A 24,455-nucleotide genomic window follows, 5' to 3' on the forward strand; every position below is an offset into this window, starting at 1 on the left:
TGTTGTTCGACAGCATTCCAATATTGGGGTGACGTTGTCATTGATGCCAGACAAGTCGTCATCTAAATGGGTGCCAGTCATATTTGTTCTCCAATTGTTCCTGGTGTACTTCACTAATGGGAATACTTGCTCACTTGTGTATGCACTGCCAAATGGACTCTGCTTTGACCAATTTGATGAGATGGGAATTTAACAGGAGGTGAATTTCATGAGACGTGAATTTGATAGGATTCAACATGACACTGACGAGTCTGACTTGAATCTGACTCAGCCCTGACTTGCTGCGACTCTGATGCATGAGAAGCAAATTTGAAGATTTCTAAATCTTTGCAGTGGACGCGCTTGCATCATTTCCTGAAGTTACGCTCCCCCTAAGGCTGGGAGGATGTGGAGGCTCTGAAAAGATTTAAGATCCTGAGACTTAGGAGCGGAAACAGGCCATCAAGTCTGCCCCATCATTCAATCACAAGCTGATCCATTCATTCCCTCAGCCCCACAGCCCAACCTTCTCCTGACACCCTGGCTAAACAAGAACCTATCATTCCCTGCCGTAAATACCCCACCCCTGCCCCACCCCTGGCCTCCACAACCGCCTGTGGCAACAAATTCAACCTTCTCACTGAATGAATTTCCTCCGTGTCTCTGTTCTAAGCAGGCGGCCTTCACTCCTGAAGTCCTCCCTTCTTGTCCTGGGCTCTCCTACCATGGGGGAAACAACCTCTCTACATCCACTCTGTCAACGCCTTTCAACGTTCATAACATTCCAATGAGATCCCCCCCCCCCCCACCCCCCAATCTCCTAAATTCCAATGAGGGCCGGGCAAGAGCTGTCAAACTTTCCTCGTACGATAACCCGGAATCATCCCTGTGAACCTCTTCCAATGTCTCTCCAATGCCAGGATATTCTTCATGAAATGAGGTGCTCATGGCTGCTCACAATACACCAGTGGAGGCCTTAACAGGGCCTGAAAAAGCTTCAACATCACAGCCCTGTTCAGAAAGCAAACGCTAGCATCACAGTTGCCCTCTACAAGCCCAGACGACACCAAAACCCAGCAGCAACAAATATTCACCCTGACAAATGGTTAAACAAAAGTTGCTTTTAATGATCTTGAAACATGAAAATAAGCTCAAACTCTAACATATCTATTGACTTACTTAACCTAACTTAACCCTCTTCTAATTCTGAGCGCACGTGTATGTAATGTGTGTGTAAGTTCATAAAAGTTCTTTTGTTCACAGTCCAACCTCACTTCTCATTCCTCCAAGTTCACTGGTTGCAGGCAGTTCTTATACTGTGCACAGAATTTAACATTTATAACGTTCACCAGGCTTTGGTGCTTGAAAGGTAAATGATTACCCCTCAGGAAGGTACTTGTCGGTTTTCAGAGAGAGATTTGTTTTTCTAGGACACCCACAACTGATGTACTTCTATCAGCCACTTCAGTGTCTTGCTGAAGAAACTTTCCCCATCAGGGTTCTTCAGATGATAACCTCTTTCTTTCAGGTGACCACAGAGTTCCTTTTTGTTTCCCTTATTCCAAGTGAAACATTAGTCAGCCAGTCCTCTCCTCTTGCATGAACCACAAGGGCTTTGACCAGGCAGAATCGAGCACTCACCATCAGTCTTCCACATAGGGTTTTCCACAAGCTTGCAAGCATGTCCTGTTCCAGTCCCAGCTGCTGTTACTGGCTGTAACACTGTAGAAATGATCTCTCTCTCTCTCTCTCTCTCTCTCTCTCTCTCTTTTTCACAGAAAGCCTGTTTGATTCTCTCTGCTTGCCAAACCACATGCCCTCCTACAACAGCACCAGACAATCTGTGGCTCAGACAAGATCTTTCATCTGTTGCTTTTTGTAAACAACAATCCATTAGCGAAGTCTCTTGGGCACTCGCCAAAGCTCTTGCAAAGATTGTTGGCCTCGACATGTCGAGCATGAGCAGAGCTCCAGTATGTTAAGTAAGATCTGTTTTAAAGTGTTTGTATGTGACCTATTCTAACAAACCTTTCCAAATTTATCTCCCAAAAACATATCTATACATTATGTCACACACCCATCGAATGAACATGCTTGTTGACCTTCAGGTTGTCCTGCACAAGGACTTCACTTGCATCAGGGAATATTTGCTGTCCTCCCCCATTGGGAAACCAACCTGCCTGTTTATTTCTCCCCACCAACCCTGCGTGACTGGACACCTCGGCCCAATATCCAAACCTGCTCCCGTTCTCCAGAGGCCCTTGTGCTTGTGTGGCACTGCCCGGCCCCTCCCCTGCACACCAGCCAGGCTGATTTCCCACACCCGGAGCTCCCTTTTCAAATGCTTCCACATCTGGGTGACCAAGCACAAGTTCGTGGAGTGCTTAGGCTCCACCCGCACTGCCAAGCACTACAGTTCATCATTCCCCCCTCCCGTCCCCATGTCATCTGCCCATCGCCTCGTGTACCCTCCCACCGAGACATCCTGCACGTTGCCAGAACGATTCCTGTCTGGGGGGTCTCCAGCTGGACAGCATCGACTCCTGAGGTTTCTGCTGACCTCTCCCCCATCCCACATTCCTTCCCTCTCCCCCTTCCCGCATCTCTTCCCTCTCCCTCTCCCCTCTCCTCTCCCCTTCCTCCTCCTTCTCCCCTTTGCTCCCCCCTTGCCTCCCCTTCCCTCTCACCCCTCACCACCCCCTTCCTTCTCCCCTTCCCTCCCCTTCACTCTCCCCCTTCCCTCCCCTTCCTTCAACCCTTCCTTCAACCCTTCCCTCTCCCCTCTCCTCTTCTCCTTCCCTCTACATCTTCCCTCTTCCCTTCCCTCCCCTAACTCTCCCCTTCCCTCTCCTCTTCCATCACCCCTTCCCTCTCCACCTTCCCTCTTCCCTTACCCCTTCCCTCTCCCATCCCCTTCCCTCTACACCTTCCCTCTCCCCTTCCCTCTTCCTCTTCCCTCACCCCTTCCACCTCCCCTTCCCTCTCTCACTTCCCTCTCCCCTTCCCTCTCCCCTTCCCTCCCTTCTTCCACCTCCCCTTCCCTCTCCCCTTCACGCTCCCTATTCCCTCTCTACTTACCCCTCCCTTTCCATCTCCCTCTTCTCTCACCCCTTCCCTCTCCCACTCTCTCCTTTTGCTCCCCTTCCCTCTTCCTCTACGCCTTCCCTTTCTCCGTTCTTCCTCTTCCCTCTCCCCTTCCCTTTCCCTCTTCCTCTTCCCTCTCCCCTTCCCTTTCCCTCTTCCTCGTCCCTCTCCCTTTCCCTCTCTTCTCCCTCTTCTCTCTCCCATTTCCCACTCCCTTTTCCCTCTCCCCCTCTTCCCTCCTCCCCTCCCCTCTCCTTCCCTCCCCCCTCCCCGCTTCCTGCTCCCCTTCCCATTCCCTCATCCCCCTCCCCTTCCATCTTTCTCTTCCCACTCCCTCCCTCTCCTACTTCTCTCTCCCCTTCCCTCTCCCTTTTCCCTCTCCCACTTCCCTCCCCCTTCCCTCTCCCCTTATGTGGCTGAGAGGGGAAGATTTGTCTGATGGTGGGGTCCTGTAGTTAGAGCCAAAAATTTTGTTAGATAACGTGTTGGATGCGGAGTCTGGTGGGGTGATAGGTGAGGATGAGTGGGGATTCTGTGCTTATTGTTGCTAGGGGCGGGGAGGGGGGGGGTCTAGGACAGATGAATGGGGAATGAAGGAGATGTGGGCGAGGGCAGAGGGGAAGTCACATTTGCGGAAGATGCTGACATTTCAGAGTTTTACTGCATCTAGTTCAGTTATTAGACGCTCAACATTAATTTACTTTATTATTATTTTCCATATGTTAAAATGAATTAAAAAATTGAAGAATTAAAGAAAACCACATCTCCTTTTCCCGTTAACATCCCAGTGAATTAGTCCTGCAGAGTCCTGGGATAGGAAGCCCTTTGCACTGTTTCCACCCTTAACCGATACACTCGGCCCTTTCATGTTGAGCGGAGCTTCATGGGACCCGCTGGAGCCGGGGCATCCGCTGACTCGACGCCATTCATATGGGCCGACGCGAGAAGGCCCTGAAGGTGGATCCTGGCGACCCTGGAGCAGGTAAGACATGTGATTGTGTTGTCAGGGCCCAGGCGGAAATTCTGCACCCCATCATAAAGGCCATGCATGCTATTAAAACTCTGATGACCCACCTCTCAGGTTGATGTTGCTGGCCCTCGCTGACCCTCCCTCAGAGAGGGATTGCAGCTGGTGTCTTCATGACATTAATGGAGGGGTCAGTCTCCCAACGTAAAGGCAGAGAATCTCCACCTTCACACTCGGGGTTTTTGACGGCGTGAAAGGGCCTATTGACTTCTTTTCCGCTGAACACAACTTGTCCCGATCCCCCTCACCTCCACCCCCACCAGGGCATTGGAGAGTCCGCCTTCGAACAGAAGCTGTCCTTTTCCCCACTGGATTAATTGGCAGGCCAGCGCCAGCCGGGAACATGAGTCGGGGTCCAGGCCGCCAATCCCTGGTGTGATCTGACGCCGGCTGGATGATTGTTTTCCTTTGCCCGCTGGATCTTCGTCCAGTCAGTTCCCCAGGACAAGGTGTCAGTGGGGCAGGGGGCAGCCCTCAGACAATGCGTGGATGGGGAGAGTCCTTGCTGTGCCAGACGGGACTAGCCTGGCCAGCACCAACACATAGGGCCGAAGGGCCTACTCTAGCGCCCACAGAACTGAAGCAATTGGGAGCATAAGAGGAGTCAAAGAGCATTGTTAAAATATTTGGGCAACATCTGCCTAGTAGGAAGTCGAACTGAACTGGTAAGTGTGAGTGTGGTAAAGCAGGACATGGCGAAAAGCTTGTGGGTGAGAACACAATTGATGTCCTGGACAGATTGACGCATTGAGGGAAATCACAACTTTACTGCTTACTTTTTATCTCTATCCTTTGAAAAGCAAACATGTGGTTCTATTTCCCTCTTACCCCACCCCCCAACCCCCCTACCATCAGGAACACATAGCAAGTAAGACAGGATGCAGATGGGAGGGAGTCTTTCTTTTTCAAGCTTTTAATTTGGTTTATTACGGGCTCCCAATTTAGTAAAATGGGATTATCATTGTAAGGGTTAGTATAGACAGAAGGGACTGACTGGTCACAGTTAACATTTCACATAACACATTTCACATAAGCCATAAGTCACAGCCTGGCAACTATTCGATACATTGGAAGAGCCGAGGAAGGTTTGTCACAGTCTGTTCCAGAATTTGATGCATTTGCAAAGACATTCCGACTGCGGGAGAGAAGGAAGCTTTCGGAAGCAGCCCTTGTGGCAGCCATTTTGGTGGAATTCACGGCAAAGCATGTTGTGTGAATGACTGGACCTTTCGGTGGGTCGACCTGGGCTGGGAGGGTCTGTTCAAGAGGCAAAGTGCTTCATTTTGAGTGTGATTGACAGAGAATGTCACTTGAGCCCCATTCACAGTTGCAAGTGGTCGCAGGAATTAACGGCCAATCGGCCTTTAAAGGGCCACGTGTGAAAGCAAAATCAGCTCAATGCCAATGTCAGACGGGGTCATCTCATGCCGGAGATTGACGGCCTTGATCCCTGGTACAATCCCGGCATCTGCGTTGCAATCAGGCGAGTGTAAAACGGGAAGCTGTATTGTGGGATTGAAATGACCCTGGGTGGGTGCAGGAATGTGAAGGTTAAAATAGAGGTATAAACTTTGCCGTGGGGAAAGTCGCAATGGGAGAGAGAGGGGAAATAAATAGCAATAGCGGATAATTTTTAAACAGTGTGGGAATGTTGGTTGCACTATAGCGCACCATTTATAAAGACCGTGAGGAAAAGCAATGGAGGACTGAGTTCCCAGAATGCTGTGTGGCAGAGGAACCCCTCCGTGAATGGTCCATGCATGCAGCCGGGCACAACGTCCTTTCCCTGCCGCATGCAATTCTGTGAGTGCAGGTCCGCCATCGCTTTTTCCCCATGTGTATAAATTGTACGCGATAGCGCTACCAACATTCCAACGCTGTATAAATTGTACACAATAGTGCTACCACTTTTGTTAATAAAAACCTTGCTTTGAGTCAACAAGTCTTTGAGTCATTCAACGCACTACAGCCGTGTGGAATGAGCTTCCGGGAGAAATAGTGGCGGCGGAGTCAATTGTATTATTTAAGAAAAGGTTGGACAGGTATATGGATGAGAAGAAGATGGAGGGTTATGGGCATTGTGCAGGGAGGTGGGACTAGAAAGGGGTGTTTGGTTCGGTGCGGACTAGAAGGGCCTAATGGCCTGTTTCCTGCTGTAATTGTTATGTTATGTTATGTTATGTTATCCACGTCTTAACATTTCAATGTGTTTAACTTGTTATATTTATGTAAATCTGCTCCATGGTCCTGGAGAAACGCTCTCTCATCTTTACTATGGAAGCAGGGTAAGATCAATAAATGAAGGTGACTTCATAATGAGAAAAACCTTTTCTGTAAGCCCAGCTTCCAGTTATCGATACCCCTACGAGGCTAAAACTCGATTGTCATTGACTTTTTGAACCTTCTTGCACTCTCTGGTCGGAACTGTCGATGTCGATATTACCCAATGACAATGAGACTTCGAATCCCGCGGTTTCGTTTGCATGCGGAAACCAGCAAGCGCTGTTGTTTGCGTTGCTGCCGGGGTTTTTACCATCGCTGCTTTTTGTCAGACGCTCTGGCATTTTAGCCACAATTTTGAGGCCGTTAGTCTTCGTGAACCGAGATCAATAACTTTTTTTGAGAATGAAGTCGTCTTTCGAGGAACAGAAGGAGAAAGAAAATAGAGAAAAATGGCTCCCGCTCAGTGACTAATAAATGTTGCAATTCAGCGTAGATAGATTTTACAAAACAATTTTGATGGGATGGGAGGAGATGGTTGTCACACCAACTCTCGTGATGCCAGTGCCTACACCATTCTTTTGTTGATGAGCCTCTGAGGATGTCATCTTTTTGCCTTGAATTATCTATAGGCAGCTTTGATGAAGAGTCCTTGAGCAGTTTGATGGGCCTTTTCAAAATTTGACTGGAAACGGAAGCCAGGTGCCATTTGTCCACGATCGTTGGTGGGGGGGGCATTTGTTGATTGTTCTGATGGCAGCCGAGTTCTCCAACGAATCAATTAAAAGGCTTGCAATTCCTAATCAGAGAGAAGAGTCACATTATATTCCTCACCCAGCAGGGAAGGTGGCACGGTCAGCGACGTCAGCGGACGGTTCGAATCCCGGTCTGTCTGTAAGGAGTTTGTGTGCTTTGCATGTGTTTGCCTGGGGCAATCCCTGGAAGGGGGGGGGGGTACAGCTTCCTCCTACTGTTCAAAAATGTACCGGAGGGGGTTAATTGGGTGGTATGGGCTTGTGGGCTGAAAGAGCCTGCTAAGAACATAGAAGGATTCAGCACAGTACAGTCCCTTCGGCCCTCAATGTTGTGCTGACCCATATATTCTTTCTTAAATAAAATGTACTAAACCCTCCCTACCCCATCGCCCAGTGGTTCTCAACCTTTTTCTTTCCACTCACATACCCAATGGCATTGCTGCTCTGTGATCAGTAAGGGGTTGCTTAAGGTGGTCTGTTGATGGGATGGGGATAATGAGAACCACTGCTCCAGACCCAATAGTTACTGAAATATTTGGCTTGAGAGAAATGGTCATTGGCTCATTTCCCTTTGGGGTCCTGAAACCGGGCACATCACAAGTCGACGCGGGACAATTAAAACAGTGGTTTTCAACCTTTTTCCTTCCTGCCCACAGACAACCTGAAGCAATTCCTTACTAATCACAGAGCACCGAGGGCATAGAGATTACTTAAAGTGGTCTGTGGGTTAATTAGGCACTCGTGGGCCGAAACAGCCTGTTTCTGTGCCGCGTGTCTAAATTTAAAAAAAAATTAAAAGGTTGTTTGCCCCTGCTGGAGGGATAAGGAGCTCGAATAGTAGAAAATACTGCCAGCACTTACCGCTGCTATGTGACCAGATTAGATACTCACCAGGAGAGATGGAGTCGGTTTTCCCTGCAGACGGGGGTCTGAAATGAGAGTGTGAATACAGGATCAGGAATTTAGATTGCCTCCCATAATTTGCACATGCAAAACTTGTAATTTCCTCCTAACTCGGCAGGATCAGAGAAAATTTAACGGCAATAGTCCGATAATTAAGAAATGAGAGAAAAACAAATAACTCCATATTACAGAAGAAGGCTTCTCGGCCCCTTCGAGTCTGTGCTGATTTACTATTCCCCTTTCATCATGTCCTCTGGTTTGTCTCTCACCCACCCTCAGTGGAGAAAGCCAACCTACATTGACTCTCTCTGTCCCCCTCATAATTTTAAATACCTCGATCAAATCTCCCCTCATTCTTCTACACTCCAGGGAATAAAGTCCTATCCTGTTTAACCTTTGCCTGTAACTCAGTTCCTGAAGATCCGGGCAACATCCCAGTAAATCTTCTCTGCCCTCTTTTCTTACTTTTGGGTGGGAGGGGGGATGGGGAGAAAAATATAAAAGTACTTTGTTTTGTTTCATTGGCGATGGATATAGTCATTTTTTCCTGTAATGATGCAAACAATGAAATATTATTTTTTAAAAAAAGGAAGGTTGGGCTTCATTCATCGTGGTATTGAATTCAGGAGCCGAGAGGTGATGTTGCAGCCACACGGGACCCTGGTCAGACCCCACTTGGAGGACTGGGCTCAGTTCTGGTCACCTCCCTACCGGAAGGGTGCAGAGGAGATCGACAGGGATGCTGCCTGGTTCAGGGAGCTCGCTTCGTGAAAGCAGGTTGAGTGAACTCGGCCTTTCCTCCTGGGAACGGAGGACGGTGAGAGGTGACCTGAGAGAGGTCTATAAGGGGTACTGATCCCGTGGACTGTCAGAGACTTTCCCCCCTCCCTGGGGCTGACATAGTTGCCACCAGAGGAAACGGGTTTATAGTGCTGGGGAGGAGGAATGGAGATGTCAGGGGGTATGTTTATATGACGCAGAGAGTAGTGGGTGCATGGAATGGGCTGCCAGCAACAGTGGTGGAGATGGATACGATGGGATCCTTTAAGAAACTTTCGGATCAGTACATAGACCTTAAGAGGGCTAAGTCTGGTAACTTCTAAGGGAGGGACATGTTCGGCCCTGGGTGGTCTATTATGTCCTTTCATCATCTCCTGCCTTTTACAGCCACACCTCCCCACCTCACACCCATCAGTGACATTTTCTCATACCTCAAGGCATCAGTTATGCACTTTTGACCTGTTTGACCTGTTGAGTTTCTCCAGCTTTTTGTGCTTTTACCAAAAAGAGGAATAGCCCACGAGTAAGGAGGGTCTATAGGGACATGAATGGGACCTCATTTGGAGAACAGTGTGCAGTTTTGGTCCCCTAATCTTCAAGGGGATGTACTGATGTTGGAGAGAATCTGGAAAAGATTTATCAGGACGATTCTTGGAATGCAGGGGCTAACATGTGAGGAATATTACTGGAGTCATTGGAGTATCGAAGGATGAGAGGGGATGTTGTAGAAACATTTTGAATGCTGAAAGGATTGGACAGAGTGAATTGGATTGGTGGGTGGATCCAGGACAAGTGGGCACAGAATGAGAATGGACCTATTTAAAACAGAAATGTCTCTAGACAGAGGCTCGTGGAATTCCTCGTCATGGAGGCCAGATCTTTGGGGGAGATTGACAGGTATCAAAATGAAACGGGGGTGGAATCAAAGGACAGGGAGGGAGAAGGTTTAGTTCAGGGTGGAGTGGCGGAGCAGGCCTGATGGGCCAAATGGCCTGGTCCTGTTCTTGTGAGCTGGTGACCTTGTGACATCTGTCCAATGTGAAGGGAGGGAAGTTCAGGGGACGCATCCAAGGTAGGTTTCCACGCAGAGAGTTGCGGGTGCACGGAATGCCTTGGCAGAGGCTGGAATGGTTGGAACATTGGAGCGATTTTCGGTCAGTCGCACGGGTGAAAGAAAAATAGTGGGTTGTGAAGTAAGGAAAGATTTAGACTTGTTTGGTCTTGCGTCTATTCACGCATGTGACCAAAAATGTTTTAAAAATATAAAATTTGCATGGTTTATGTTGTATTTGACAAACTAACAGGGATACAAGGCATGTAAGAGCCAACACGTGGGTGCTTATCTTGTTAGTCAGGGTCCCGGTGTCCATAGGCTGGGTGCAGCCATCTTGATTCCTGTGCACACATGTGAGTCTCCGGTGCGCGAATGCATGGTGAGCTCGCGCATTGAAGTCCGGTGGGTATGAGAATCAAGGGTGCAAATTCAATAACGTGGGGGTGATTCACTCTCGCGCATGCACCCACCAGACTCCAAGATGCGAATCCACCAAGCACGCACCAACCGAAGGCTCACATGGGCGTGCAGAAGTTGAGATGGCCGCGCCCTGAGGCCGCTGACTAACAGGAGGTGGAAAGATTTGCCAAGGTTGATCGACAAATTCAGAAAGCTGTAAGTTGTTATCATCAAGTCCACGATGGAAATTAAACGTTTGATTAAAAAGTTTGTTTTAAAACTCTGGTACTCCATGAGCACGGGCAAAATTCTGACCTGTGTCCATTTCGAGATATGACCAAAACTTTGGTCTCCATTATGGTTGTAAGTCAGGTCGTACCTCCACAGGCAAAACATTGTGGGCCTTAGGGCCTGTACTGTGCTTTGATATTCTCTAATGTATGATTGCTACTGAGGGTAGAAGGAACGTAGAACAATTCAGCACAGTACAGGCCCTCTGGCCCGCGATGCTGTGCCGACCCATGTAGTCCTTCCTGAAAAAAAACATCCCTGCCCCATTACCCTCTATTTTCCTTTCATCCATGTGTCTCTCTGAAATGCCCCCAATATTCCAGCCTCCACCATCATCCATGGTAAAACATTCCAGGCCCCCATTACTCTCTGTGTAAAAACACTTACCCCTGAACCTCCCTCCCTTCACTTTGTACACACATCCTCTGGTGTTTGCTGATCCCGCCCTGGAAAACAGGCACTGGCTGTCCACCCTATTGATGCCTCTCAGAATCTTGTCGGCCTCAATCAAGTCTCCTCTCATTCTTCTACACTCCAAAGAGAAAACTCCCAGCTCTGCGAACCTTGCCTCATGAGACTTGTTTCCCAATTAGGCACCGTCCTGGTGAATCTCCTTAGCCCCCTCTCCAGAGCTTCCCCATCCTTCCTGTAATGAGGTGACCAGAACTAAACACAATACTCCAAGTGGGATCTCACCAGAAATTTGTAGAGCTGCAACATGACCTCTCTACTCCTGAACTCAATCCCCAGACTAATGAAGCCCAGCATCCCATTGGCCTTAACTCTCCTATCAACCTGTGTGGCGACCTTGAGGGATGTATGGATTGGGACCCCAAGGTCCTTGTGTCCATCCACACTCTTAAGGAACCGACCATTTACTGTGGACTCAGTCTCCTGGTTAGTTCTTCCAAAATGCATCATCTTTCTCTGATCCAGACTGAGCTCCATCTGCCACTTCTCTGCCCAACACTGCATCCCATCGATATCCTCTTGTGACCTTCGACATCTCCATCCACACCTGACTCATTCTTCTGACACTTCGCCTGGGTCATTTACAAAAAAAATCACAGTTAAGGAGACCTTGTCCCTAATGCTATAAGCTTCTCTGTGGATCGTCGCCTGTTGTGCGTGGTTCTGAGATCCCGAGACCAATGCTGTCTGGAGCTGTGCTCATGGTGTGGGGGGTTGGGGGTGGGGGTGGGAGGAAGTCAAGGGGGGAGGCCTCTGGCAAAGAACAATCCTCCATGGTGGAACAGTCAGACGAAGTCACTTCCGAACTCGACGGCCGTGAAGGCTGCAACAAATCCACCCTCTCCGATCGCTGTGGCTTCAATTGCAGCTCGTCGGTTGATTTGTGAAGCCGCCGTGCGCTCCTTGGAGTGCAACACCAGGTCCACGTTAAACACATGCATGCACAGGCATATTTGCTCTGTGGATCGAAGGGACAAAGGCCATCATCCTTGACTTCGAAGGGTGCCTATGGTGGGTCAAGGCAGTCAACAGATATCCTTGCTTGCCAGGGTTTTCTTTTGGGTCATTAAATTAACAACAAAAGAGGGACCTCAATCCCTGTCACAACACACCTTTTTTAGACAGGCAGCCACCCAGGATTGCACTCGACAGGATGAGCACGATGAAAAATATACTGAAGCCAAGGACCAACAGTTGGCTGTGATCTGTGGATGAAAAGAACTTTCAGTTAGTTGAGATTTGGCCTTTCTGTCACAAAGCTCGGCTGACTGTCCTGGAGTAGACTGGGCTTCTCCAAGTGCTCATAGATCTTACCCTTAAGAATCCTCTCCATTAGTTGGCACCCCGCCAACTAACAAATCTCGAGGAGGTTACTAAAATGTTTGATATAGGGAAGGCAGTGGATGATGTCTATTTGGACTTTAGTAAGGTTTTGACAAGGTTCCCCATAAGAGGTTAATAAGGAAGGTGGAAGCATTAGGTATTAATGATGAAGTCGTGAAATGGATTCAGCAATGGTTGGATGGGAGATGCCAGAGAGTAGTGGTGGAAAATGGTTGTTGAATTGGAGGCCAGTGATGAGTGGAGTGCCTCAGGGATCGGTATTGGGTCCACTGCTGTTTGTCATGTATATTAACGATCTAGATGATAGGCTGGCAAATAGGATTAGTAAATTTGCAGATGCCACAATGGTTGGCAGTGTTGTGGACAGTGAAGAAGATTATCAAAGCTTACAGGGTGATATAGGACAGTTAGAAGAGTGAGCCAGAAGATGACAGATGGAGTTTAATACTGATAAATGCGAGGTGCTACATTTTGGTAGAACTAATCAAAATAGGACATGCACGTTAAATAGTGGACAATTGAGGAGTGCAGAGGAACAAAAGGGTTTAGGAGTCATGGTACATCATTCCCTGAAAGTGGAGTCACGTGTAGATAGGGTGGTGAAGATATGTTGGTCTTCGTTCATCGGAGTATTGAGTACAGGAGAAGGGAGGCCATGTTAAAGTTCTATAAGGCATTGGTGAGGCCAAATTTGGAACATTATGCGCAGTTTTTGTCGCCAAATTACAGGAAGGATATAAGCAGTATAGAGAGAGTGCAGAGGAGGTTTACGAGAATGTTGCCAGGGTTTCAGGGTTTGAGTTACAGGGAAAGATTGAGGGGGCTGAGACCTTATTCCCTAGAGCGTAGAAGGTTGAGGGGTGAGTGTGTATGTGTGTGTGTGAGGGTGTGTGTGGGAGTTTAAGTGTGTGTGGGAGTGTGTGTCTGTGTGTGTTTGTGTTCATGGGAGTGTGTGTGTGTGTGTGTGTGTGTGTGTGGGTGAGTGTGTGTGTGAATGTGTGGGGGAGTGTGTGTGAGCGTGTGGGTGTATGAGTGTGTTTAAGAGTGTGAGTGCGACCCTTGATGCAAATTCCCCCATGTATAAATAAAGATTCTCTCTCTGCAATTATCTGTGTTCAGATTCATTAGATCTCAGGATCCCCCCCCCCCGTGCTTGTTCGTGACATCCCACCACCCACTTCCAAGACGCTTTTGCCGGATGTCTGCCTGATGAAGTGCCTGGGGCCCAAAATTGTGAGCGGATCCTGCCTTCCCTGGATGCGGACTGAGCCGCTGAGTTCCTGCAGCATTTCTCTCTTACCAGAATAGTCCATGCTGTGCTTACCGATCCCCTTTTTGGTCACCTCGGCGGCTGCGTCATTCTGTCGCTCTGCAATCAAGATCGTGAGAATAATTCCAATTATTTTCTTCACAGGAAGCGCACAGGAAAACATGAGGTGCACTCAGTCCCCCAGTTGTCATGCCAATTTCGTTGCCACCCTGTTGCACAAGTGCAACGCGACAGAACAGCGTTCTCGGGTCCTCGCAGATGTACAACCAGACTTAACTCACATACAGACAAATATATATGTAGAACAAGTGTTTATATCATTAGATCACCAACCAGCAGCAATGGAAATTCACCAAGGCAGTGTTATATTTTAAAAAACACTACTAAAAATATAGTGTTTTATTGATGGCTCCATCACTGGGGTCGTCATGAGCATTAATCCTTGGAGGGCACTTGGCGGAGAATCTTATCTGGCCCCTCAACACCCGCACCATGGCCAAGAAAGCCCAACAGAGCCTTGACCTCCTGCAAAGGCTGAGGAAAGCTCACCTCCCACCCCTCCAGTCTCACTGTGTTCCATCAAAAGCATCCTGAGTAACCGCAACGCTGCCTGGTTTGGAAGCTGTCCCGCCTCGGACCACCTCCCCCTGCAGAGGAGAGTGAAATTGGCGGAAAAGATCCTCCACAACCCTCGATGCAGGCAAAAGTCAATAAACATGGTGCAGGGCTCCACACACTCCTCAATGTGAACTGTTTTCTCTTTTGCCATCTGGTAGGAGGTACTGTAGCACTCGGGCCCTGATGTCCAGATTGGGCAACAGTTCTTTCCCCCTGGCTATCAGACTCTTGAATTCCCAGAACAGGTGTGGATAGTGTCCTGTGGGCCATAGTCAAGTCTTCTTTATGTGCCCACCACTCTCTCCTACAATTTAAAGTAGTCCATAGCCAAACCTTCTTTATGTGCCTGCCACTCACTCCTACAATTTAAAGTTATCCATAGTCAAGTCTTCTTTATGTCCCCTCCACCCTCTTCTACAATTGAAAGTAAGGCTCACATGTGCAAAGTCAAATGATCTCATATTTAGGCGGATGCATCTCCTCGTGGTGATAAATGCCACCAAGGAGATGCTTCACTAATTCTTATGTTCTGGACATGCCGGAGCCTTGAGAAGTATTGGATCAAAGTATTTCAAACTTTCTCAGAGTTCATTTTAAACCAAATCCCTTAACTGCTTTGTTTGGTATTGTTGGAGAGAGGGGCATAACTTTAATGGCACCTGATTTACATGTATTAGCTTTTATTTCTCTTGTGGACAGGTGGGCACTGTTGCTCAGATGGAAGGACATTACCCCACCTACTCAATGCCCAATGGCTACATGAAGTCATGTTCAAATTTAGAGAAGATTCAATGTTCAATTTCCAATTTAACAGTGAATTTTCATACCCTTTTTGAATGACTTTGATAATCGTTGATTTGCTATGAAGGTCGGACTGTTAACTGAAAAAAAAATCCTGTCTTCCTTTTCTTTTTGGCAAAACAGCTTCATTCTTGGTCGTGGATTTAGATTTTCCTTTTTTATAACAAAATAACATACTATCAATACAATATAAAATGTGGGGTACCTTGGATGAAATTATATGATTTAAATGTCATATTTGAATTTTAACCTTCAGGTGGTACTTGACTTCCGACCTATGCTAGTAATGTCCACCTGCACATACGACTCCCCTGGCGGCAGCCCAAGGTGCCATCCCCCCCTGAGGTCCCCGTTCTGTGACAGATTATGGATATGTCTTTTGGGAGATAAATTGGGGCAGGGTTTGTTAGAGTAGTTCACATACAAACACTTTAAAACAGATCTTACTTAATATACTGGAGTTCTGCTCATGCTAGACATGTCGGGGTCAAGAGCCTTTGCAAAAGCTTTGGAGAGTACCCAAGAGATTTCACTAATGGATTATTATTTACAGAAAGGTAGCAGATGAAAGAACTCGTTGGAGCCGCAGACAGTCTGGAGGGGAACTTACTGGATAAATGAGGGTTTTGGAGAATCCGAATTCGAATAATCAGAGTTGTACTGTACTTTCATTGATAACAGCTAAGATGCTAAGAGGGTCATGTGGTTTTGCAAGCAGAGAGAGTCAAACACGAGAGAGAGAGGGATCAGTTCTGCAGTGTTACAGTCAGAAATAGCAACTGGGACAGGAACAGGACAAGCTGCCAAGCCTGTGGAAATCCCCATTGGGAAGAAAGGTTGTGAGTGCTTAGTTCAGCCTCGTCAAAGCCCTTGTGGTTCATGCAAAAGGAGAGGACTGGCTGACTAATGTTTCACTTGAAATAAGAGAAACAAAAAGGAATTCTGTGGTGACCTGAAAGAAAGATGTTACCATCTGGAGAACTCTGAGGGGGCAAGTTTCATCAGCCTGGAGTGGCTGATTAAAAAGGAATCAGTTGTTGTGGGTGTCCAGCATACAACAAATCTCTGTCTGAAAACTGACAAGAACCTTCCTGAGCGGTAACCATTTACCTTTTGAGCACCAAAGCCTGGTTAACATAATAAATGTTAAATTCTGTGCACAGTATAAAAATTGCCTGCAACCAGTGAACTTGCAGGAGTGAGAAGTGAGATTGAACTGTGAACCAAAGACTTTTCTGAACTTACACACACATTGCACACACGTGCGCTTAGAATTAGAAGGGGGTTAAGTTAGGTTACTTAAGTCAAAGTGTGATCCTGTTTTCATGTTTAAAGATAATTAAAAGCAACTTTTGTTTAAGTAACCATTTGTCTTGGTGAATTTCTATTGCTGCTATGTTTTGGGGTCCTCTGGGCTCATGGCAGTTCCCCTGCCGAAAGCCCAAAGTCCCCACTCCCCCGTTGGCACCCTGAGGTCCCCTCTCCCCCCCCATCGGCACCCCGAGGTCCCTGTTGGCACCCTGAGGGCTCTGCTCCCCCTGTCGGCAGGCTGAGACCCCCGAGTTATGACCAACTCAGCTGCCTGTAATTTTGGATGAGAAATTTCAATTTCAATGTTAATAAAAATATTGAAAAAGAATCATAATTCAAACCAACGTGAGAGGAGGAGCATCTGTACACTCACCAGTGACAGTCAGGTTCATGATATTACTCAGGGCAGAGAAGGCCAACATCCCATTGACTTCCATGATGCAGTGACATACGTAAGGCCCCTCGTCACACCGCGTCACATCGGTCATTGAAATGGTGATCCCGCTCTTTGTTTCTGCCTGACGGCGTAATGAATATTGGTCATCGCTGTACTCGTAGAGGAAGCAATGGTGGTCGGTGTTCGCTGTGCAAGTCACTTGGAGATTGCTGCCCTCGGTGACCACGGCAGATGATGGGTGCAAAACGCTTGCCGGTGCTTGGATATCTGTGTGCAGGGAACAGAGTTTATCTTTCAAATATTCCCCCATATCTCAAGGGGAATCACAAGGGAACAGCAAGATTTCAACTGAAATGGTCATGAGGTTATGCTTTCTTGTTTCATTTCCAGATGCCCGCTGCCTCATGGTCTGGCATGGAAACACCAGCACCTCTGAGCATAAAGCCCTCCAAGAGGTAGTGGACATCACGGGCCAAACCCTCCCCACCATCAAAGATACGAGCAGGGAATGCTGCCGTTGGTGCTGGGGCGGGTGGGGGTGGGTGGGGCCGGCGGCGATCATCAAAGATACCACCCCCAGCATCCAGCACGCCACTCTGTTCTCGCTGCTGCCATCAAGAAAGAGGTGGACTTGCTCCGCCAGGTTCAGGAACAACATCGCAGGAGTTGGTGTTGGGGGGGCTTCCTTTTACAACGTACGTTGATGGTTTAGATTCTGGAATGAATGGTTTTTGTGGCCAAGACACCAAGATGGGCGGCTGGAGCAGGAAGTGCTGAAGAAACCAAAAGGTTGCGGAGAGACTCGGACAGCTTGGGAGAGCGGGCAAAGGAACAGCAGAAGAGATCCAACGTTGAGACGTGTACGGTAGAGAATTCTGCAGGAGGAACTAAACAGGCAGATTGAGCGGACGCAGCAAGCGCAGAGCGGGGCAACACATGGCACGCACCAATGCCGATGTCCATTGGCCATACGTCACATCCTCCACGTGGATGCCAGCGCTTTATTGGCCTGTCGGGCGATCAATCAAATCCCTGCCCTTCCGGGCCCCAAGGCTTCAGCATACTCGGCCTAATAGGTAATTCCTGCATCTTCGCATGGGTTAAGAGTGAGAGGGGAGTGCTTCAAGAGAGACCTCACGGCCATCTTTGTTCAGTCAGACGATGGCCAATATTTGCAACCAGCTTCCGGAGGAAGCTAAGGGAGTAAAATTTTTCGTATGGTGTGGCTTGTGCATGTGTGGGGGGAGGGGGGCATTTTATTTCTGGACAGTAGACAGTCCTTCTGGCCAGGTACCTTGGTAGAAGAAATGAACAGGCAGGTTACTTTCTAAATGGGGAAAAATCGATGCACAGGAACCAGGGCCATACCCTGCATCAGGGTGAGGGCAGCAAATGCAATGCCGGCATTTGTTTGAAGAAGAATAAAAGATATAAGAGCCGAGATTATGATGCTGAGAGATGTTACAGGGCACTATTAAGACCTCACTTGGAATATTATGAAAGTTTTGGGGAACTAATACAGGGTGACCCGGGGATTTTTTTCTTCGGAAATCTGGTAATTTTTTAAAAACACCCCAGTAGTGACAGCAAATCACTTGTAACAGTGTTTATACAACAACAAACAACAACCAAAGGCCTTTTAAGTGTTAAAATCATGTTTAGTTCTCACCAAAAAAAAAATGCTGGCCGGTGTCGATCATCAACACTTCCCCACCGAGGCCCAGCCCCTGCCCCAGGAGCCCAAGGTCACCCACTCCTGCCCCAGGGAGCCCGAGGGTCCCCGCTCCTGCCCCGGGAGACTGAGGCCCACTGCTGTCGCCGCAAGAAGCCTGACGTCCCTGGACAATTCAGATAGAAAATATCTTGGATAAATGAGGGTTTGGAGAATCCGATTTTGAATAATCAGAGCTGTCCTTTCATTGATAACAGTTAAGATGCCAAAAGCTTTCTTTACAGCCCTGTCCACTTTCAGGGAACAATGCCTCTGTATTCCCAGATCTCCCTGCCCCTCTGCATTCGTCAGTGCCCAAACTTTTACCGTGCACGTTCTTTCTTGGTTTGCCCTTCCAAAATGCATCACCTTGCACTTTGTCTAATCATGATCTTTCTTCCCTTTTGTTTTCTATCTAAACTGTTTCTTTTTTTTTACAGTAGTCAGACAGACATTTGACCAACTGATGCTAAATGAGAACCATATGTACCTGTTCCGACTTATCTACTAACTCGACTTAAAGACGGATGTAGGAACGGATCTCATCCGTAACCTGGGGACTGCCCGTATAAGAAAGGATGTGCTGACATTAGAGAGTGTTCAGAGGAGGTTCACAGCGATGATTCCGAAGATCCGAGGGCTATCATATGAATCACATTTGATGCCTCTTGGCTGGCACTCCCTGGAATTTAGGAGAACAAGGTGGAATTTAATTGAAATGTTTCGAAGGTCGAAAGGTGCAGAGAAAGCAGATGTAGAAGGGTCATTTGCTAATGTGAGAGAATTTTACATTTAAATTTTAAATCAATTTTTGAAAAAAGCTTTAGACATACAGGCCATTTTGGCCCACGAGTCCATGCCGCCCAATTTACACCCCCTGGTACGCTTTTTGAACGGTGGGAGGAAAGCAAAGCTCCCGGGGAAAACCCATGCAGGATGTATAAACTCCACTTGGACAGCGTGGGATTCAAAACCCAGCCCGGTCCCGATCGCTGAATCTAGGAGAAGAGACCACAAGTTCAGGATTGAAGGGTATCCGTTTAGGATAGAGATGCGGAGAATCTTCTTTAGCCACAGGGTGGTGAATGTTAGATTTCAGATTTCTTGTCAGAGTACAACCCTGAGATTCCTTTTTCCTGCGGGCGCTGCAGATTCACCATGAATTGATAGTGAGCATGAAAACAGAACTGTAAACAGATCACGAATGTAAACAAACTGACTGTGCAATGCAGAGAGAGCAAAGAAACTCAGTAAAGTGAACAAATCTGAGTCCTTAAATGAGTTTATTGTTGAGGAGTCTGGTGGTGGAGGGGTGGCCACTCTTCCTAAACCTGAGCCTTGTGGCACCTCCACCTCTTTCCCAAACAGACCATGTGCCGGGTGGTGTGGGCCCTTGAAGGTTGCCGCTGCCCTCTGATAGTGGGATCTCCCACCCCCCCCACCCGTAATCTGTGGGATTTGTTGACACAAGACTGTTCATGGGGTGTACTTAAGGCAGGTAGGTTCTAGATGAGCCAGGGCATCAAAGGGGTCATGGGGAGAAGACGGTGCAGTGGGATTGAATGGACAAATGGATCAGCTTATGATGGGGCAGAGTGATTGGGATGTGTTCCATCTCTAGAGTTACTTGGGAGGCTTCTTAAATAACTTCGAGATGCAAGATTCAAATAACAGATGAGACTTTACTTACTGATGCCTTCCACCATCTCAGGAATCTGTTCACACATTAACATATACATACGCCCCACAGTGAGGTACTAGAGTTACTACAGTGAGAAGGGTGTATCCTTATACAGTTACAAAATAATTCACATTATCCTGACAGGATGAATAGCTTATTCTGCTCCCATGTTCTCACGGTCCAATGCACTGATTGGAAGGTCGGCAGTTTATGAGAATATGGAATGGCAGGAGATGCCCGTGGATCATGTTACCCAATCTCCAATCTAATTTGATGCGAAACATCATGGAAAAACCACAGGGCTGCATGTTTCGAGTGAAATCTACCAAGGTCGACAATTCAGGGACATTCGAAGGTTCGTCTTACTCACCAAGTATTGTGAGATGAATCTCATCACTCAGACTCAATGGGCCCTTCTTGGGTCGCAAAGTTTCGTACATGCACCGGTAACTCCTTGTGCTTGCCACACTCAGGTTGATCAGCGTGAAATACACTGCAGGCTCTGAGAGGGTGGTGACAACGTAAATCTTCTCCGAGCCTGCTATCAGAGAGACGATTTTCTCCCCGTCAACGGGAATCTCACACTTGACGACAACGATGCCTCCTTGAAGCCCAGTGCCAGACACCGGTTCAAATGTGATGTTGGGCTTCGGAGCATTTCCCGAAAGCCCAATGTCTGCATCTGTAATGGATGTGGTGAGAGCATTTAAAGTTAACATAGGATTATATGGGGAAGTCATGCGATCGGGAAGACTTTTTCCCTCCCGGGAAAACAGAAAAAAAAAAATACTGAAATGAAGTAAGATAAAGTTAAATAGTAAGAAACATTGCAAGAATAATATAGTTACCTTTTAAGATGTATCCAAATAAGAAAAATGTAATTGTTGGATCGTCTAGCGGTGTCTCTAAGGAATTCGCAGGGAGGCCTCAATCACAGAAGAGCACCTGGACCTGGAGCTGTGACAAGATCCTGACGGAAGGTGGAGATGGAGGGGACGCTTGCAGGTGCATCCCTCTCGAAGACTGGGGAAAATGGCATTGGACAAGAAGCAAGTGTGAATCAGCGGGCATGCGCAGGCCATTTGAGGAAGTATTTGCTTCGATGAAAGAATTATTGGAAAGGAATTTCTTGCAAGGATCAGAATCTAAAGAGACTTCACAGGAGGAGCTTGTTAGAAAGCCATTGGTCCTAAGGACTATGCACTCTGAGTGAGGTTCAGTGCAGGAAACGAATTACATGGTTTACTCTTTCTTTTGGAAATATTTTTTGTTAACATTTGACAGTATAAAGCAGTGGTTTTCAAACTTTCCCCTTAAACTCACATTCCACCTTTAAGTAATCCCTATGACATCGGTGTCAGACTTTGCAAAATCAAACTTTGGAACAGGAGAGGCTTTCTTGAAGATGGGAAGAGAGGTGGGAAAATGGAGGAGTTGAGAAGAAGACCCCTGTGACAGTACAACAGTGATCTCTGGAAAGGGAGGAAGATACTGGACTGCACTCCATCACCGTAGCTGAAAGAGGAGAAGCAGAGTCCCTGTGGGGTCACAAAGGGTGAAGCAAAGGGTTGAGTTGCAGTGTAGGTGAAGAGGTGCTATTATGTGACTACTAACCAAAGGGGACCGCAGAAATGAGTGGATTTCGGACGGGGGAGGGGGACACTTCTCGATTGCTCCTTTGAAGGTCAAGAGTACAGCCTCATGAAGGAAGAACAACTCCAGGAATCTTTGGTGCGAGAGTTTAAGAAGAAATCTCTTCCTGGGTGGAGAGAACAGCTACACCCTCATTAACCTGGCCCTGGCCTGCTCTGGACCCACGCCTCCTCCCTCTTCACCCCATGTAAAGGCTCCAACACACCAACTCCTCCACTAGAAAGCCTGGGTCACAGCACAGGCTGGCCTTCCAGTTCATTGTCAATAAAAGCCTGGAGGAGTGATTGATAGGACATAAATGGGAGAATAACTCAGCAAGATTTGTGAGACTGAACAGTTGAAGGACTGAATCAATGCTGACAAATGCTTCGCTGTTGCTTTAAGCAACAATTTAAAATAACTTGTGTTTCAAAATTAGTTTTGAACCTACAATGATCAGATCTTCAAGTTCAAAATGACTTTAAAATACTGGGCCTAAAAAATTAACTTGTCAGACTCAAGTTTAAATTGAAATGATACTTTAATACACACACATGCACACACACACCCACAGATACACAGTCACATACAGACACACACGTGCTCACGCACACACACACATGTGCACACACGCGTGCACGCACGCACACGCACACACACACACACACACACACACACACACCCACACACCCACACAGATACATACAGACACATGCGCGCACACACACACACACACACACACACACACACACACATCTAGACAATTATATTTGTGCATAGTGGGGGTTTGTTTAAATTAAGAGTCATTCTGGAGCCAGAGCAGGTCATTCTGGACTGGTCGACCTATTTGTGATATGCTCCAATCTTTTAGTTAATAAAAGCCTTGGTTGGATCAACAAGTCTTTGGTTCTTTCGACGTGCTCTACAAAGAGAGAACCAGGCTTGATGGCAGAGCGAATGGTAGAGAGGGATGTTAGCGTGTTAGAGGGGGGCACGGTACAAACCGCAATAAACTCACAGTGGTGGGTGCTGTTACCATCATCTCTCTCCCCCCTCTCTCTAACCCCTCTCTCTCTCCCCTTTTTCTCTTCCCTCTCTTCCCTCCCTCTCTGTCCCTACTCCCTCTCACCTCTCTTTCCCCTCTCCCCTTTCCCCTCTCTCCCCTTCTCTCTCCCCCCTCCCTCGTTCTCCCCTCCTCTCTCCCCCCTCCTCTCTCTCTCTCTCTCTCTCTCTCTCTCTTTCCCTCCTCTCTCTCCCACTTTTCTCTTCCCCGTGCCTCTCTTCCCCCTGCCCTCTCTCTCTCCTTGTCTGCTTGGGCGTCCTTCCTCCAAGTCCCTGGTTTCCACTGAAGCCTAGCAGGGTGGTAGGTTCATTGGGGTACTTGAGCGGCACGGGCTAATGGGCCGGAAAGGCACGCTAATCTGGGTGGCATGACTAAGTGGTTATCTTGGCTGCTTTTCCAAGGCAGCCCATGTTATACAAGGAGTTGTTGGAGGCATACGGAGTGGGCTGTATTCACAACTATCAGCGTAGAACATAGAGCACTACAGCACAGTACAGGCCCTTCAGCCCTCAATGTTGTGCTGACCCATATATTCCTTCATTAATAAAAATTACTAAACCCTCCCTACCCCGTAACTCTCTATTTTCCTTCCATCCAATGTTCCAGATTCCACCACCACCCCTGGCGAGGCATTCCAGGCACCCACAAATCTCTGTGTAAAAACCCTTACCCCTGATGTCTCTCCTAAACTTTCCACCCCTCACTTTGAACATATGCCCTCTGGTGTTTCCTACGCCTGCCCTGGGGAGAAAGGCACTGACTGTCCACCTTATTTTGTCAACCTATATCAAGTCCCCTCTCATTCTTTTACGCTCCAAAGTGAAAAGTCCCAACTCTGCTAACCTTGCCTCCTAAGACTTGTTTCCCAATTCAGGTAATGTCCTGGTTGATCTCCTCTGCCTCCTCTCCAGAGCTTCTATTCCTTCCTGTAATGAGGCAACCAGAACTGAACATCCTGGTCAATATCTTCTGCCCCCCTCCACAGATTCCACATCCTTTCTGTTACGAGGTGACCAGAATTGAACACAATGTCAATCCAAGGATATCAACCTGTGCTGAACAGAGCCCTTTGGGTGAGAGCTTGCCCTGTATGAGCTCATCAACTGGAAGCACATCTCCATACAGCCTGCAATGTAAACTCTCTACTCACCAGACACAGTCAACTCCAAGAAGTTACTTGGGGCCGAGATGGCCAAAGTTCCACTCACTTCCACGAAACAATGGCAGACATACTTGCCCATATTGTGGCGCGTCATGTTGGGGACCGAAACGGTGGTTCCACTCTTTCCTTTTGCAAGATAGGTTTGGGAATATCCATCATCACCATATCCATAGAAGAAACACGTGTGGTTTGTGTCCGCTACGCAGGTGATGTGGAGATCGCTGCCTTCTGTGACACGGGCTGAAAATGGGTACAAGATGCTCGAAGGTGCTTGCAAGCCTATCAACAACATCGCCACAAAGTCAGCCAACAGATTTCAAGTTCAAGACCACTCGTTATCATCTTCCCTTATATGTGCAACTAGACTGGTGCTTCTCAACCATTTTCTTTCCACTTACAGACCACCTTGAGTAATGCCTATGCCATCAGTATGGAGTTGCTTCAGGTGGTCTGTGGGTGGGAAGAAAAAGTTTCAAAATCACTGTTTTAATCATCCCTCATT

At 47.6% G+C, this 24,455-nt stretch overlaps 1 protein-coding gene across 3 annotated transcripts in view; it reads right to left on the reverse strand.

The window, feature by feature from the left end:
- Positions 1-4,987: 4,987 nt before the first annotated feature.
- Positions 4,988-24,455, reverse strand: part of LOC138758295 (leukocyte immunoglobulin-like receptor subfamily A member 2) — a 33,062-nt gene continuing 13,594 nt past the window's right edge. Inside the window, exons 4-10 of one of the 3 annotated variants that reach the window (XM_069926999.1) lie at positions 23,942-24,193; positions 20,467-20,778; positions 16,681-16,971; positions 13,632-13,676; positions 12,076-12,168; positions 7,957-7,994; positions 4,988-7,109 (exon numbers count right to left, since the gene is read on the reverse strand). In XM_069926999.1, the coding sequence (XP_069783100.1) occupies positions 7,092-7,109; positions 7,957-7,994; positions 12,076-12,168; positions 13,632-13,676; positions 16,681-16,971; positions 20,467-20,778; positions 23,942-24,193 (1,049 nt within the window). In that variant the 3' untranslated portion in view covers positions 4,988-7,091. Of the gene's footprint in view, positions 7,110-7,956; positions 7,995-12,075; positions 12,169-13,607; positions 13,677-16,680; positions 16,972-20,466; positions 20,779-23,941; positions 24,194-24,455 lie in introns of all 3 variants that reach the window. The other 2 variants (XM_069926998.1, XM_069927000.1) reach the window with 2 other exon arrangements.

Source organism: Narcine bancroftii, chromosome 3 (assembly GCF_036971445.1).
Source record: "Narcine bancroftii isolate sNarBan1 chromosome 3, sNarBan1.hap1, whole genome shotgun sequence".
Taxonomy (NCBI): Eukaryota; Metazoa; Chordata; class Chondrichthyes; order Torpediniformes; family Narcinidae; genus Narcine; species Narcine bancroftii.